This window comes from Portunus trituberculatus, chromosome 46, assembly GCF_017591435.1.
Source record: "Portunus trituberculatus isolate SZX2019 chromosome 46, ASM1759143v1, whole genome shotgun sequence".
NCBI classification, from domain to species: Eukaryota; Metazoa; Arthropoda; class Malacostraca; order Decapoda; family Portunidae; genus Portunus; species Portunus trituberculatus.
Genome location: NC_059300.1, coordinates 4,447,956 through 4,462,955, shown reverse-complemented (window position 1 = coordinate 4,462,955; position 15,000 = coordinate 4,447,956). Strand labels below are relative to the sequence as shown.

The 15,000-nt window shown below is 43.5% G+C and overlaps 2 protein-coding genes across 8 annotated transcripts in view; one reads left to right on the top strand and one right to left on the bottom strand.

Moving 5' to 3' along the window:
- LOC123519788 (ecdysone-induced protein 74EF-like) overlaps positions 1 to 15,000 on the bottom strand; it is a 382,075-nt gene that overhangs the window by 161,753 nt on the left and 205,322 nt on the right. The window lies entirely within an intron of this gene.
- Positions 6,224 to 15,000, top strand: part of LOC123519790 (U7 snRNA-associated Sm-like protein LSm11) — a 19,608-nt gene continuing 10,831 nt past the window's right edge. The window contains exons 1-3 of the mRNA XM_045281307.1: positions 6,224 to 6,553; positions 7,994 to 8,069; positions 8,693 to 8,808. Coding sequence (XP_045137242.1) covers positions 6,239 to 6,553; positions 7,994 to 8,069; positions 8,693 to 8,808 — 507 coding nt within the window. The 5' untranslated portion in view covers positions 6,224 to 6,238. The remainder of the gene's footprint in view (positions 6,554 to 7,993; positions 8,070 to 8,692; positions 8,809 to 15,000) is intronic.

Genomic DNA, 15,000 nt, shown 5'->3' with positions numbered 1-15,000 from the left:
AGAGAGGACCGCCAGTCAGTCACTCGCCGCCCTGCTGTCACGGGTCGATCAAGCCAGAAGGTCGTGGGTCGCTCGGTGGAAGTACAATGCCAGCGTGAATAGTGCTTTCTCCTTCATATATTCACCAGCAGTACCAGAACATTGACTACTATAACCCCACCAATAACTCCACCACCACCACCACCACTACTACTAACAACAATAACAATAACAATAATAATACTCGATGTTTTTTTTCACAATAGTAGCAGTAATAGGAATAACATTACCATCACTACCACCACTACCACTACCATTACCACCGATATCAACTACAGTAAGAAGGGACGGCATGAGGCGATAATCTTCCTAATTTACTAAAATGCATCGCTACCAAAACCTAGGCATATGTCAATGAAATACCCATGAAAATGTAAAAATCAAAGAGTACAAGCATTCACGTAAACTCCCATACGTGAAAAAGCGGCATCTGTGTGGTAGTATCTGCTCCACAAACCTATGTACACACCTCACCATTACAATCACTGCTATAAAACGGAACACTTTTCAAATAACACTCCACAAATCGCGTTAAATATTTTCCCATGTACACAGGCTCAGTCCCAAGAGGTGTTATATAGTAGCGGCAGCAGCAAGTGACACTCTCTCTCTCTCTCTCTCTTTCAATTTATCAGTGCATACTTGATCAAAACTGACTCCTACCCTCGAGAGAGAGAGAGAGAGAGAGAGAGAGAGAGAGAGAGAGAGAGAGAGAGAGAGAGAGAGAGAGAGAGAGAGAGAGAGAGACAGACATTCGTACATCATGTCAGGGTTCGGCTGGATTATTCATCACTCCTGAAACAACGCGGCAAATGTTACTCTAATTTGGAGGCGTCAGGTGTCAGCCACACGTTATTTCCGAGGCCACGGGTGCAATCTGCCTCACACACCCTTGACGACATCTCTTCGCCCGACACCCGCCAACTGCCTCCCGCCGACGCCCTGCCCGACACACACGTAACTCCCACCGGTCTTCTAATTGTAATGCTTCGGCTCCTACATATTGCAGTGCCCAGGCAATCTCCGTGTACTTCCTTTGTGGCAAATCACTTCACCATAACATCACTGCGCTCTAATTTGTTACTAGTTGTACGTGTTTTTGGCTCTGATCCGCGGTGAAATGTGCGTTTTTTTTCTCCTCTTTTGTATTTCTTTTCTTTTGTTAAATCAAGTTAGACGTAATTCCGACACACACACACACACACACACACACACACACACACACACACACACACACACACACACACACACACACACACACACTCAAGCATTTCTTTCTTTCAGTTTCTTTAATTTCCTTCTCCTAGCGAACTCTCATCCCTCCTCACCACATTCCCGTCCATCTGCATCAGGGTAAATCTTTCTGAAAATCATTGGTCTGTTACTTTAAATTAGTTTCCCAGTAACGTCTCCCACCTGAGTGCATGTCGCGTCTAAAATAACCACCTTTTTTGTTGAAGCGTTTTTGTGTGCGTGTGTATGTGCTGTTTTTCTTTACTGACGAAAGGATTCAAGCTCTAAGAGTAATTTTGTACATCGAATGATCACTATGAGTTAGCATATAGGTCGGAGAGACCAACAGCATATGTGTTAGCAATCAGAGCACCACACGTAGTAAATACAGTAACTAATAATAAGTATATGTAAAAAGTAGTAGTAGTAGTAGTGGTGATGGTGGTGGTGGTGGAAGTCACAAAAGCAGGAGGAGGAGGAGGAGGAGGAGGCGGCGGCGGCGAGGTGATGCTGTAATCCTCACATTCTGCAGCTTTTCTCGGCTTGGCTGCCACCACACGCCAGTAACAATGTCACACACCACCAGCACCACCATCACCAGCACCACTACCATTAATAACCACCCAATGCACCTCTCTCTTACTACCAGTGAAGTGACACCAAAGAAACACCACACTAATACCATTTCAACACCTACCACTTCACGTACGTACCAACAACCGCCCACCTACACCACCACCACCACTGCCGGCCACCGCCCACCGCCCACACCCAGCAAGAACACTTCGATAACCAGCAACCCACCGAGTCGAGCCCACTTTGCTCACCCCTGGCACCTTCCCAAGCCTGGCGCCACCCACCTGCACCACCACCACCACCACAAGTAAGACCAGCACAGCAGCAGCACCACCACTACCACTACCACCACCCCCACCACCACTACCACCATCACTACTACTACTACTACAGCTACTACTACTACTACTATTACTACTACTACTACTACGTACTTTTAACATCACGATTTCCACCATATCTGCTATTAATTATCAACATCATACTCCTACCACCACCACCAACACCATCACAACCACCACCACAGCCACCACCACCGCCGCCGTAAAAAATAATTACGATGAAAAGACGAACAAAGAAAAAAAAAATACCACCACTACCAATGCAATCTACATTCACGCTATAGAGAGACAAACAGACAAGAAGATGAATAAATAAACATCCATCGTGTACCACCACTGTAGATATTAATGATACAATAATGAGGAAAAAAAAAGAATGAAAAACACGTATCTTAATTACATAAAGTTTTATATTACCTACACAAATTTTTTTTTTTGGTATTTGAATTATAAAGTTAGGTTTGTAGTATTCTGTATCGCATAGAGTAATAGAAAAAAATACATCACTGAGGAGAAAATAGTGTTTACATCAAGCAAGAATAAATGAGGGTTGAGAGGGGAAGCAGCAGGTATAGCCAGCCGCAGCCAGCAGGTATAGGACAGGTGTCGCGTGAAATCACCAGGTGTCGGCGTGTCATCAGAGTAATTAGTTTTATGTACAGGTGTGCTCGGCCGTAAATGAAGTGCCTGATTTGGCTTCTCGCGTAATTATGCGCAAATCCAATTAATATTAATGACTTGGACTGATTAATGTTTGATATGATTCCACAGTGATGCTGGAGTGTTTTATCATAAATTCATTCACTTCCACCACTAGCACAGACAGACAGACGGACAGGAAACACCAACTCCCCAACACCACCAACACCACCACCACCACCACGAGTAACCCCGCACGTCACCACCAACTACTTGCATTTCTCGCCCAGACAAACAACTTTCTGGCAGTAACCCTGTCTAAAATTAAGTGACTATTGAGGGCGCGAGATGAGAGGGCTTTAAGAAGAAACACGAATTCTCCACTGAAATACTACTGGCGATGGTGGTGGTGGTGGTGACGGTGGTGGTGGTGACGGTGGCGGTGGTGATGGTGGTGGTCGCCGCTCAGCCCGCCCCGTGCCAGCTGCCGAGACACAGCTGAGGCGACTTTGATGAACGGCTTCTTACATATATCAGGCCTTTTTTCTGTATAGATTTCACCGCATCCATGCCCTCCAATGTGTGTGTGTGTGTGTGTGTGTGTGTGTGTGTGTGTGTGTAGTTAAGTAGTAGTAGTAGTAGTAGTAGTATATAAAATTTTAATCAAGCCTGTGTTGTTCTGCTTTCAAGTTCAACTTTTAATAATCTATACTTTTAAAGAAAATCCAAATATTCCTTGTTACATAAATATACCTGTGAAAATTCTCTCTCTCTCTCTCTCTCTCTCTCTCTTATGTGACGCGGCGCAGCTTATCATGTAATCATCAGGGCCGGGACATTTTCACGCCCTCGCGCATACTCGCACCTAATCCCGCGAGGTGTTGTGGCCCGAGAGAGCGGTGTCGTGCGGCGGCGGATTAACTTGTCCCGCGAGAAGGCGGCGCGGTTCCTCGAGGGCGACACCGGAGGCCCAGAGGCTCAGGGCGGTTAGGAGCCGATATGCCACAGTGAGAAGGGCGGGATAGGGTTATAGAAGTGTTTGTGGGGATGGTAGAGAGGGAAGGAAGAGAAGAAGTGATGGAGGGAGGGAAGGAAGACAGCTTGAGTATTATAATGATGCTGTTGTTGTTTTCACTATCAATTCCTGCTATTACTACTAGTTTTCCTTCCTTTCATCATAATCATCACTAGCATTAGTTACGATCATTATCATTTTCTTACTCCTCCTACCACCACCATTACCACCACTGCACCTTCACTTCACCATCATTACTATGGGCACCAACACCCCCACACTCCATCCACCCACCAAAATACCGTGAGGCGGAGACATTTATTTTCATCACTCGTAAAATTCTTTATTAATAATGAACGCGTCTCTATCGTGCACTTCACTCCATAAAGCACGCGGCGCTGAAGTCAAGGACGAAACACTCTGCCTCAGTTAAAAGTCGTTGACGCTCACACATAAAGCGAACCCTGAGAGATACACGAAGGCCTGGGTGCAAATATTGGCGAGGCGGGAGTTGAGGCAGAGTGAGGGAGGATGAGGATGAGGATAGGAAAGAGGTGGGGAAGGATAAGAGGGATTTTCTGTGTGTTTAAGATTATTGCTGGATACGGATACACAAAGCAAATAAAGTAGATAAGCTCATATCGTTTTATATTCCTTCCCGTTTCCTTCCCACTGCGATGCTAAAATGTAGTGAAATTTTGTTAAACTCTTTTTTCCCTTTCCTTTTCCTTCTTGTTGCGATGCCAAATTTAGCTGAAATCAGTTAATCTTTTCCTTATTTCTTCCTTCTCTTTCCTTCCCTTTGCGACGCCAAAATGTAGTTAGAGAGTTAATCATTTACTTCTTTGAGTTAATCTTTTACTCCTGTCTTATTGTTCTCTTCCTCATCCTCCCTCGCTCTTATTACCTAACGTGTTTTATTTGAGACAATGTAGCAAAGTAACAGACACGTATGGGCTAAAAGGTACGGTGATGCTTGCTGCTTGTTATATCCTCCTCCTTGTCTTCTTCTCCCTCTCCTACTCCTACTCCTCACCTTTCTCTACAACCACTTCTTCTCCTACACAAAAACCAGTAACAAGTAAGGCAATAACCCGATAAACAACTAATGTAAAGAGCTCCATTAGTATATAAATATCGAACACTGTCGTATTTAATTTTTTTTTCTGTTGGCCCTTACTCCTTTGAACACTGTTAAGAATGGATCGCAAGGTATTAAGAAAGCTGAAATAATTGCTCGGCTGTCACTGCTTCATAATTTACCTGCAGCAGATGTTAGAGGCAGCGTATTATTATTATTATTATTATTATTATTATTATTATTATTATCATTATTATTATTATTATTATTATTATTATTATCATTATCGTCATCATTTGGTTCGTCGTAGTAAAAACCTGTGTGTGTGTGTGTGTGTGTGTGTGTGTGTGTGTGTGTGTGTGTGTGTGTGTGTGTGTGTGTGTGTGTGCAGCAAGAGAACCAACCAAACATCGTCAACATTTACTAAAGGGAGCTCTCTCTCTCTCTCTCTCTCTCTCTCTCTCTCTCTCTCTCTCTCTCTCTCTTACGAGTATATAAAATTTTCACGCATTAATAAAAAGAACAACGTCAGGCAGATAGTATTGGAAATGTATTATTCACTGACGAGTCGAGAAATGAAATAAAAAAATAAATAAAATAAATAAATGGGGAAGAGAAACACGACGTAGTAATGGAAAGTTTTAAAGATCACATCTTATGAACTACTCAGCACCGAACGAAGAGAAACGAGACATTTAATAACTGAAAATAAATAAATAAATAGATAAATAAATTAATATACTCATGAACGGGAACGCGTTAGAAAGACACGTGATAATTCAATGTATTACTACTCCTGCTACTACTACTACTACTACTACTACTACTACTACTACCGCTGCTGCTGCAAGACGTTGGAAACTCTCTTTAGTTCAGTATCCAAGTAACTAGATATCCATTTTAAATCGGTTTCAAAGTAGGAGCTCTCTCTCTCTCTCTCTCTCTCTCTCTCTCTCTCTCTCATGTCTCTTTCTCATGTCCACTTTAACAAACACGCCGCCATGAATAATTACTGGACTCGTTTCTATCTCTGTCTCACTGGTGTCAACATCTTCAGGAATTCATTCATCATTTTCTGTGATAACACAACACATGCTACTATTTACAACGGAGAGGCTGAAATATAGACCAGCGGAGAAAGAGACCGAGAGTGAGATGATCTTGTGAACGTGTTCCGGGTTCGGACGTTTGAATAATGGCAACAAAAGAACAGGAAGGAAAAGACGAAATCACCAGAGCAGTGCCGTTGTTAAACTTGCGACACCTCCAGACACCTTCATCTGCATCATCATTTCCTTTCCTAACACACGACTCATGCTTCCGTGTACTAGTGGCAAGCGTGGATCAATAGTGTGGCGGAGAGGGCGGAGAGACACGAGCAATCTGGCTTTCAAATCACGCGCCACCAATTTCCCGCGGTGGCCAGCAGGGCGGCGCCACCTCAGTGTAAACATGGCCAGTCAAGACGAGGAGTTAGATTTTAAGTCAGGGAAATTTAACCCTGCCAGAGCACTTTCCTCTACTAATCTCCAGCTCCCTGACCCTGAGGCGCCAGAGTTTGAGGACCTGTACAAGCTGAGGGAAACAGTGCACGGCCAAAGCTTTAATGTGGAGCGGGAACTGCCTGGTGTAAGTGACGGGTGGTGGTGGTGGTGGTTTGTTTACATTTGTTTTGGTCACGTGGTCTGGTGATGGTGGTGGTGGTTGTGGTTGTGTTTGCTTTTGTGTTATGGTGATGCGGATTGTTGTTAGTTTGAAGTGTTCGGTGGTGGTATTGGCCGTGGTTAGGTTTGTTTATTTTTGTGTTGGCTCCTTGCTCTTCGTCAGTGTTGCGATTGTTGTACTTTCCTTTACTCCTTGACTTGTGTTGGTTAGTTAGTTGTTAGGTTCGTTGGTGGTGTCCTTACTGGTGGCCTGGCTAGTGGTGTGGTGATGCGATGATGGAGTAGGTAGTGCTTGTTTTATAAGGTGTAATGGTGAGGTATGAGGTGAATGTTGTGTCACCATTCTTGTAATACTGAAGAGTGTAGGTATTGTTTGTCCTTTTTTATACAAGAGTTAGATTAAAACAACTAACGGCATTTGTCTCCAAATGCTGCTGCCTCAATGTTTCAGTGGGGAAGAGCAGGGCAAGGAACAGAGGCGCTTGTCACTGCCACCTAGCAGTGTACAGTATGGTGCACACCAAGTACGGACTCATTGGTTTCCTTTCAGCACTGATTCACTGAGACAAGTCAAAGTGGGGAACACTGACATACATATTAAATACTAGAATGAATAAAGTATTCAGTGTTGCTAAACTCTTCTCCATCTAGCAGTGCATTAATGCTAACATACAAATTTTATGCTAACTAAAATGAAGGAGATATTCAACACTAATAAAAAAAAAATTTCTGCAGCAGTACGCTGATGCTGGCCACATTCCACAATAATTATAGTAGTTTAAGATGCACATGTCATCAATAAGTATAGATGTTATACATTAGTGTATGAAGTTAGCGGAGGTAATTGTACAGCCGGCAATGTTGCCTCGGGAGCAGCTGATTGCCAAGGCACTTGGACATAGTGGGTACTGTTTTGGTAAACTGCATCCTTGGCAGCTCAGCTCTCATGTGAGCAATAAGATAAGGTTATACAAGGCTATGTGCCACAAAATATATGATGTACAATGTATGAATGTTAATAAAGATCCTTACCTTAACCAAAACTATTTACAAAAAGGAATGTATAGACACAAAACAGTGTAGCTAGTACTGCACTCTGGGGCTGGGATGGGTATGTAATGATTGCATTCATGTTGCATCCATCATGTAGATAAGTTCCTTGCTGATATATTTTTGAAGCTATGATTTTGATGAACACACTTTAACCAAAATAGCTTCCTTGAATATCTTATCCTGAAGTTGTGTGATGCACTTATCATATTACTACTTATAAATGTTTACCAAGAAGTGTGCAGATCATAAAACTAATTTTAACTGTCAACTCATGACTATGTCAATATTTTGCTTTATGGTGCCAAAGTTAAGCCTCATAATACAATTCCCTGAGGGGTCCCTCCCTTGACAGGTACCAGGGCCCGGGGGCATCCCGCGGCCAATGGTACGCCAAGCCCCGGTGGAGCGGAAGTTCACCGCAGAGCAAGGTAAACTGCCATTTTAATCCTGATGTATTTATAGAAACTAGATATTTACACACAACAAATACAGCACATCAATTCAGTACTTACTGCACCACTTGTTTGTCAGGGATGTTACTCAGTCTTACCTGAAATAGAAAAAGAAAATCAATTATCACATGTGTAGACAGACCACATTAATATATAACCTGAGCTTCTAATAATATTATTAGTGAGGGATGGATATTCACCATTGTGTTTTTGTGTAATAAGTGAGATAATGTTCAATTTATGTGCTAATAATCTTTCAATAATGGCAATAAAGTTTAACTGAAAAAAACGTAAAAGAAAACTGGATAAATTTTGCTGAACAAGAATGTGATAATGAATATTGTAGACGGAATCATGACTCACTCCACTCATCACAAACTTTTCACACAGCTTGGCTATGTAAGCCTAACACTGACACACAGGCCATGACATCTTGGCATTTGGTCATTTTGGTCATTCTGGTCACTTTTTACTTGTAGAAAGTCATTGCAACATTTGTACAGCCTTTGGTCGTGGCTACCGTGCTCCACTGACGGATGCACGGTGAGCCTGCCATAGCCACGCCCTGCTGTCCTGTCACCCACCAATCCTCCATCCAGGTCTGATACGAGGGAAGGGACCAAAACGAATGCGGAACGTGATCACCCGCATGGATGAGATGAAGGGACCCCTGGCACTCCTCACTCAATGCAGGGACAACTCAACGCGGGTCAAGGTGAGTGTGACATTGCTGGCACTATTTCCTGTCTCCTTAAGCCTGTTGTGTTCTGCCTGACAAAGACCATGGGAACCTTGGGTGTTGTGGCTAGTTTTCCAAGGTCTATAGATTACTGTCATTGTTATTCTTAGTCTTTAATCAGTTACTTGAGTTAGCTGTTGTTGAGATGTGCCTGTCACCTCTCTGCTTGGTGAGGAATGAAGGGTACTAATAAATGCTAAGGAAATGCAACAAAATTTAAGCTGTGTGAAAGTATTATGACGGGCCTTGCATGAAATAATGTCCAGCCTTTGGAATATAATTATTATCAATCACAAAGCTGTATATAGATTATATCAAGTTTCATGAAATCTTAAACTGTTATTGGAAAATGAAAATGAAGGAAGGTTGACTGATTGAACGCCTCATTGATTTCAAGGCACCGCAATGAGGCCATATGGTGCCATGGGGGGGTTAGGTGGGAGGGTGGGGATAGACCAGAGCCAGGTAGTGTCATGGTGTTAGATGAGAAGTAATGGTATAAAAGTAACTGATGGTGACTGCATCCTGTCACTGAGGGAGAGGAGGTGCCGCGGGAACCCTCCTGCTTGTGGCCTCGCTGGGTGCGTTGCGGTGCCCTTTAAGTTTATTTTGTGGGAAGGGACTGTTAATGTTTTAGTAACCTCATCGGGCCATTTACTATTCTGGCTGACTTTTGCTCTAATTGTGTGTTCTAATGAAAATCTCTATTCTCTACAAACATTAAGCTCTTAAAATTGGATTTCTTTTCTGCTGTGCCTCGCCTTCCTCTGCCAAACCCGAAAAAAGGAGCAAAAATGACATGATTTTTCTAATGAGATATAGTTAGATGTTTTTTTTTTTTTTTGTTGCTTTGTGGAGTGATGGTGTGACCTTTCTTTACTGGTGAGCTAAATACAGAAGCTTCACCAAATAAAATGTTAGACAAAATGACCAAAACCTGACTGAAAGATTTATAAAACTCTGAGCTGACTCTTTTGAGTGTTTCACTGTTTCACTCTGATCTGCTGCAGTCTCTGACGAGACAGTGTGTGTGTGTGTGTGTGTGTGTGTGTGGCTGGGACCCTCGTCAATGCTTGGCCCTCCCCCCTACTCAAGAGGTCAGGAGTCTTCCCGCGATCCACCCACGACCCCCTCCTTCATCCTCCACCCGCAAGACCCCTTCAAGGCCTCGGGGACGTGTCACTCTCAGATATCCACTTCTTGCAATGTTTCCTGCGTCAGACAAGCATGAAGACGGACAACTAAATAATAAATAACACGGTAGACACAGACAAACCTCTCACGGTGGATTTTGACTTCAATTTGTGACTTAAAAGCGAGGGAATTATAAAAGAGTGAAAGAATCTCTGTAGTTCTTGCTGTGACGTCAGTGTTGTGTGACGTCAGGGGTCCCACAAGGCTACTGTGAGGGTGGAGGGGAGAGGGGAAGGGATGGTGATGATGGAGGAAGGAGGAGGAGGAGAGGCCTTGTCAGTGCCAGCAGGGCCGTGGACGGGAAGCGAGCTGTTGACTCATTAGTGGAGAAGTGTTGTTGTTGTTGTTGTTGTTGTTGTTGTTGTTGTTGTTGTTGTTGTTGTTGTTGTTGTTGCAGGAGACATACAAACAGACATACATACACGATGCTAGGAGGTAATTAGCACTTCCTGGACATGTATCTACCATAAATGCCGCTTCTTTATCTCCTTTCCCCCGATAATGATAAGGTAAGCGCTTCTCTGAAAGGCACCATCACCACCACCACCACCACCACCATGAATAAGAACAACACTACACCATAAGATCCACACCACAGGGTCACTTGCAACACACACACACACACACACACACACACACACACACACACACACACACACACACACACACACACACACAGCACCACTGCCATCATCACATCATGCGCTTTATAAGATAGACGCGAAGGACACTGACAAAATCCCTACCATCATCACCACCAACAGGAAGACACGAGCACGGGTGAAAGTGTCCTAGGAGACTCAGAGAAGGAAGAGAGAGAGAGAGAGAGAGAGAGAGAGAGAGAGAGAGAGAGAGAGAGAGAGAGAGAGAGAGAGAGAGAGAGAGGGGGACGGTGGAAGCACACGAGTAAAGAAGGAGATGGTGAAGTGCACGAGGAGGAGGAGGAGGAGGAGGAGGAATGTCCTTACAGATGTGGTGGTGGTGAATGAAGGGCAGAGACAACCACAAGGCATATGGTCGATGGTGTGGTGGAGGTAGGGGGTGGTTGGGGTGGAGGTGTGGGGTGAGGGAAAGGCTGACCAGAGTAAGGCAGGCAAGATGCAAAGAATGAAGGAGGAAGAGGAAGAAGGATGATGGAGAGGAGAAAGGAGGAAGAGGAAGGATTGACATGTTGAGGAAGAGGAGGAGGGGAAAAGGACAATGCGTGAAGGATGAGGAAGAATGAGGGAAAACAAAAAGGTGAAAAGAAGGAAGAGAAGTAAAGATAAATAAGGATTTGGAAGAAAGGAAAAAGAAGAACAACGAGAAAGACAATAGAAAAATGACGCAATGAAAGAAATAATGGGGAAAAATGAAAACGTGACAAAAAAAAAAAAAACTAAAAAATTGTTGGTCATAGAGAAAAAAGTTATAAAATGGCACGAGAAGATAAAAAATAACAGATTAATTTCATTGATTTTAAAACAACAACAACAACAACAACAACAACAACAACAACTACTACTACTACTACTACCAATAAAAAAAAAATAGTTATATGTTTATAAGTGAAAGATTAGTGTAAGTCGGCAGGTGTGTGTGTGTGTGTGTGTGTGTGGAGAGGAGGGGGATTGTCTTCAACCCCTACTGCAACCTCATCCCCCCTCCTCCTTATCTGAAGAACGAGGTCAGCAGGTGAGGGGCAGCAGGTCAGTGGGTCTTGCTTGTGACTTTCAAGGTCAAACTGGTGACATGACGTGGAATATAAAGTTTGTACATGTGAGTGAGGGAAGGTGTGGTTGTGACTGTGTGTGTGTGTGTGTGTGTGTGTGTGTGTGTGTTTCCTTTCTCCTTTGTTTAACTATTCTTTACTAGTCAGTGTCTTTGTGTTCTTTGTTTGTCTATCTGTCGTTTTCTCCGTGTGTGTGTGTGTGTGTGTGTGTGTGTGTGTGTGTGTTTATATTTTTTCTTCGTGCGAATGAGGAGAAATAATGGCCGTGAAAGTGCATAGATTGACACTTTACATTCTATTGTTATTATTATGTATTATTATTAGTAGTAGTAGTAGTAGCAGTAGTAAAAGTAGTAGTAGTAGTAGTAGTAGTAGTAGTAGTAGTAGTAGTAGTAGTAGTAAAAGAAGGAAGTCGTAAATAAGAAATAAAATATAGATACCGAGTTTATATTCTATCAACACATATTTATGATCTCCTTTTACGCGTCTTTCTCCTTCAGTTCACACTCCTTAAATCTCTCTCTCTCTCTCTCTCTCTCTCTCTCACACACACACACAGACACCACTCATCCCCATCACAATTTCCCAGTCACAGTGACGCGACATTTGAAGCAATCTTGGTGACATTTCTAAATACATCAACTCTCCTCTTTTTGTTTCTTTTCTCGCCTCGCCTCCGTGTAATGAGTTATAAGATTTCAAAAGCATCATTGTCACCCCTGAAAAAGACTGGCCTGCATTCTCTTGTTTTCTATTCCAACTCTCTATCCATCAATTTGTGCAGGGAATGGATAGAGGTGGCAGTGGTGAGGCGTGTAGGATCTTGCAGGAGGAGAAGGAGGAGGAGTGTGAAGGAGAAGGGAGAGGGAAGAGGGAGGCAGGCTAAGTAGGTCAGTGGGTAAAGGTTAAAACTCATGCCCCTCAGCGTGTTATGATCCTCTCCCCCACTCTCTCTCTCTCTCTCTCTCTCTCTCTCTCTCTCTCTCTCTCTCTCCTTCACTATGCTGCCTTACTACCTCGCCCCCCAACCTGATCCTGGCGACCTGCACCCTCACCTTGTCATACCTGTCTACACCTGTCCTCCTCTATTTGCCTCCCATCTACACACACACACACACACACACACACACACACACACACACACACACACACACACACACACACTCTCTCTCTCTCTCTCTCTCTCTCTCTCTCTCTCTCTCTTGCCATGGCCACACACACCCACCACGTGAAAATTCCAATCAAAATTTCTCCCTATTGAATGAAGGTTGTCCTGAGAACATTGCTGGCTCGCTCACTCCTGGAGAGAGAGAGAGAGAGAGAGAGAGAGTAGCAATTATTTCCGCTGAGTCAGCTGAAAACGACGCAGTGTTTCGAGATAGTTTGCTGCGTGACGAGACTGCTTCGCCCCAAACCCTCACAGCTTGTCGTGTTTCAATGGGCCGTTGCATAAGGGAGCATGATTGGCACTGACTTTCTTGGTTATGCTCCTTGTGCTAGTGATCATGGTAGTGGTGGTGGTGGTGGTGGTGGTGGTCTCCTGACGCCTTTACAATCATGTCAAGGCGGTATTATTGCATTAGGACTTCACTCACTTAGTCACTCGCTCGCTTAGTTCATCTCTAAAACTTCATGAAACGCTTTGTTGTAGTCATTTTTTTTTTTTTTTTTTTTTTTATCCAATCTATCATCGCTAGAACGCCAGATCGTGTCACCTCGTATATGATTGGTTATTGCCAGCTGTGTGTCATGCGGTGATTGGTTGCCGTCACTACCACTACCACTATGAGAAATAATGACCTTTCTCGCTTGCATTGCTTGCTCTCTTGCTGTACAAAAAGGAGAGGCAGGGGTGATGTGTAGGAGATTACTATTTTCGTGTATGTATGAGTGTAACATGGTGTATATCTAAAGTAGAGGCGATGAGGTTGAAGTAAAGGTGTAAATATCAAAGTTTAAATAGACAGAGCAAGTGTAGATGGTGCTTGTGTTGTAAGGGGAGCTTCTGTGGGGTGTGTATTGTGCTTAAGTGTACGTAATGGAAGTTGAGGGTCGGAAGGCGGGGTGCGAATGTGTAAGAAGTGTGCTTGAATGTTTAAGTGTGTGAAGTGCAGACAAAACATGAGTTAGAGGCGAGCAAGCTGAGGGTAGGGAAGAATGTGTGTGTGTGTGTGTGTGTGTGTGTGTGTGTGTGTGTGTGTGTGTGAAGTGAGAAGTAGTAGTAGTAGTAGTAGTAGTAGTAGTATACAGTGGTGGTGGTGGTGGTGGTGGTGGTGGCAGTCGTGGCAAATCAAAATACTGTTTTCATAATATACATAAAACTGCATTGAAGTATCACATAACAATAAAAAATATAAAAAGTAAAATAATACATTAAACTTTACAAATACTTACAAAAAACGTAATAAAAAAGTTAAATGTTTCTAAAGTAATAGTAGTGGTTGGTGTTGGTGATGGAGAGGAGGGTGATGGTGGATGACTGTGGTAGCGGTGGTGGCGGCGGGTGTGTAGAGGCGTGGGTGGGTGTGGTGAAATGGGGGTCACGCCTCCTTTTTCTTGATCGACAGAGACATTTGTATTGTCCTTTGATAGTGACCTTAACCCGCATCATTACGTCAACAAGGCACAGACCAATCACAGCCCAGGTGTTCACATGCGACGGTGTGACGCGATGCTGCTACTGTCACCACCACCACCACCACCACCACTACTACTACTACTACTACTACTACTACTACTACAACTACTACTACTACTACTACAACAACAACAACAACAACTACAACTACTACTACTACTGCTACTAATACTACTACTACTACTACTGCTACTACTACCAGTACAATCATGACTCTCAATGGATTTATTACAGCTAACCTCCTTACCGATCTATCTCTCCATCTCTCCCTTCTACCCGACATTGTTCCTTCTCTCCTACTGCCCTCTTGCTTCCTATACGCTTACCTCCCGTCCTCCTCCTCGTCCTCCTTCCAGCCTTTCCTCTCTTCCAGCCTATTCTCCAATGAGGTTTTAGAGGCTGGAGCTGCAAGTCTTCTATAATGAAGGGGGCCTGGGAGAGGGTAGGTCTTCTCCGAGGTCTTTTCCAATACCATACAGTCAGTCTATGGGTAACCCGGAAGTAACAACTCTACTTCTTTTCGTCTTCCTTCCCTTCATCCCTCTCCTTTACTTTATTGTACTTTTCTTCCTTTTTTCGTTGTTTCGTCAGCGATTTTTGTTTATCGTCCCCTCCTCCACTTTCT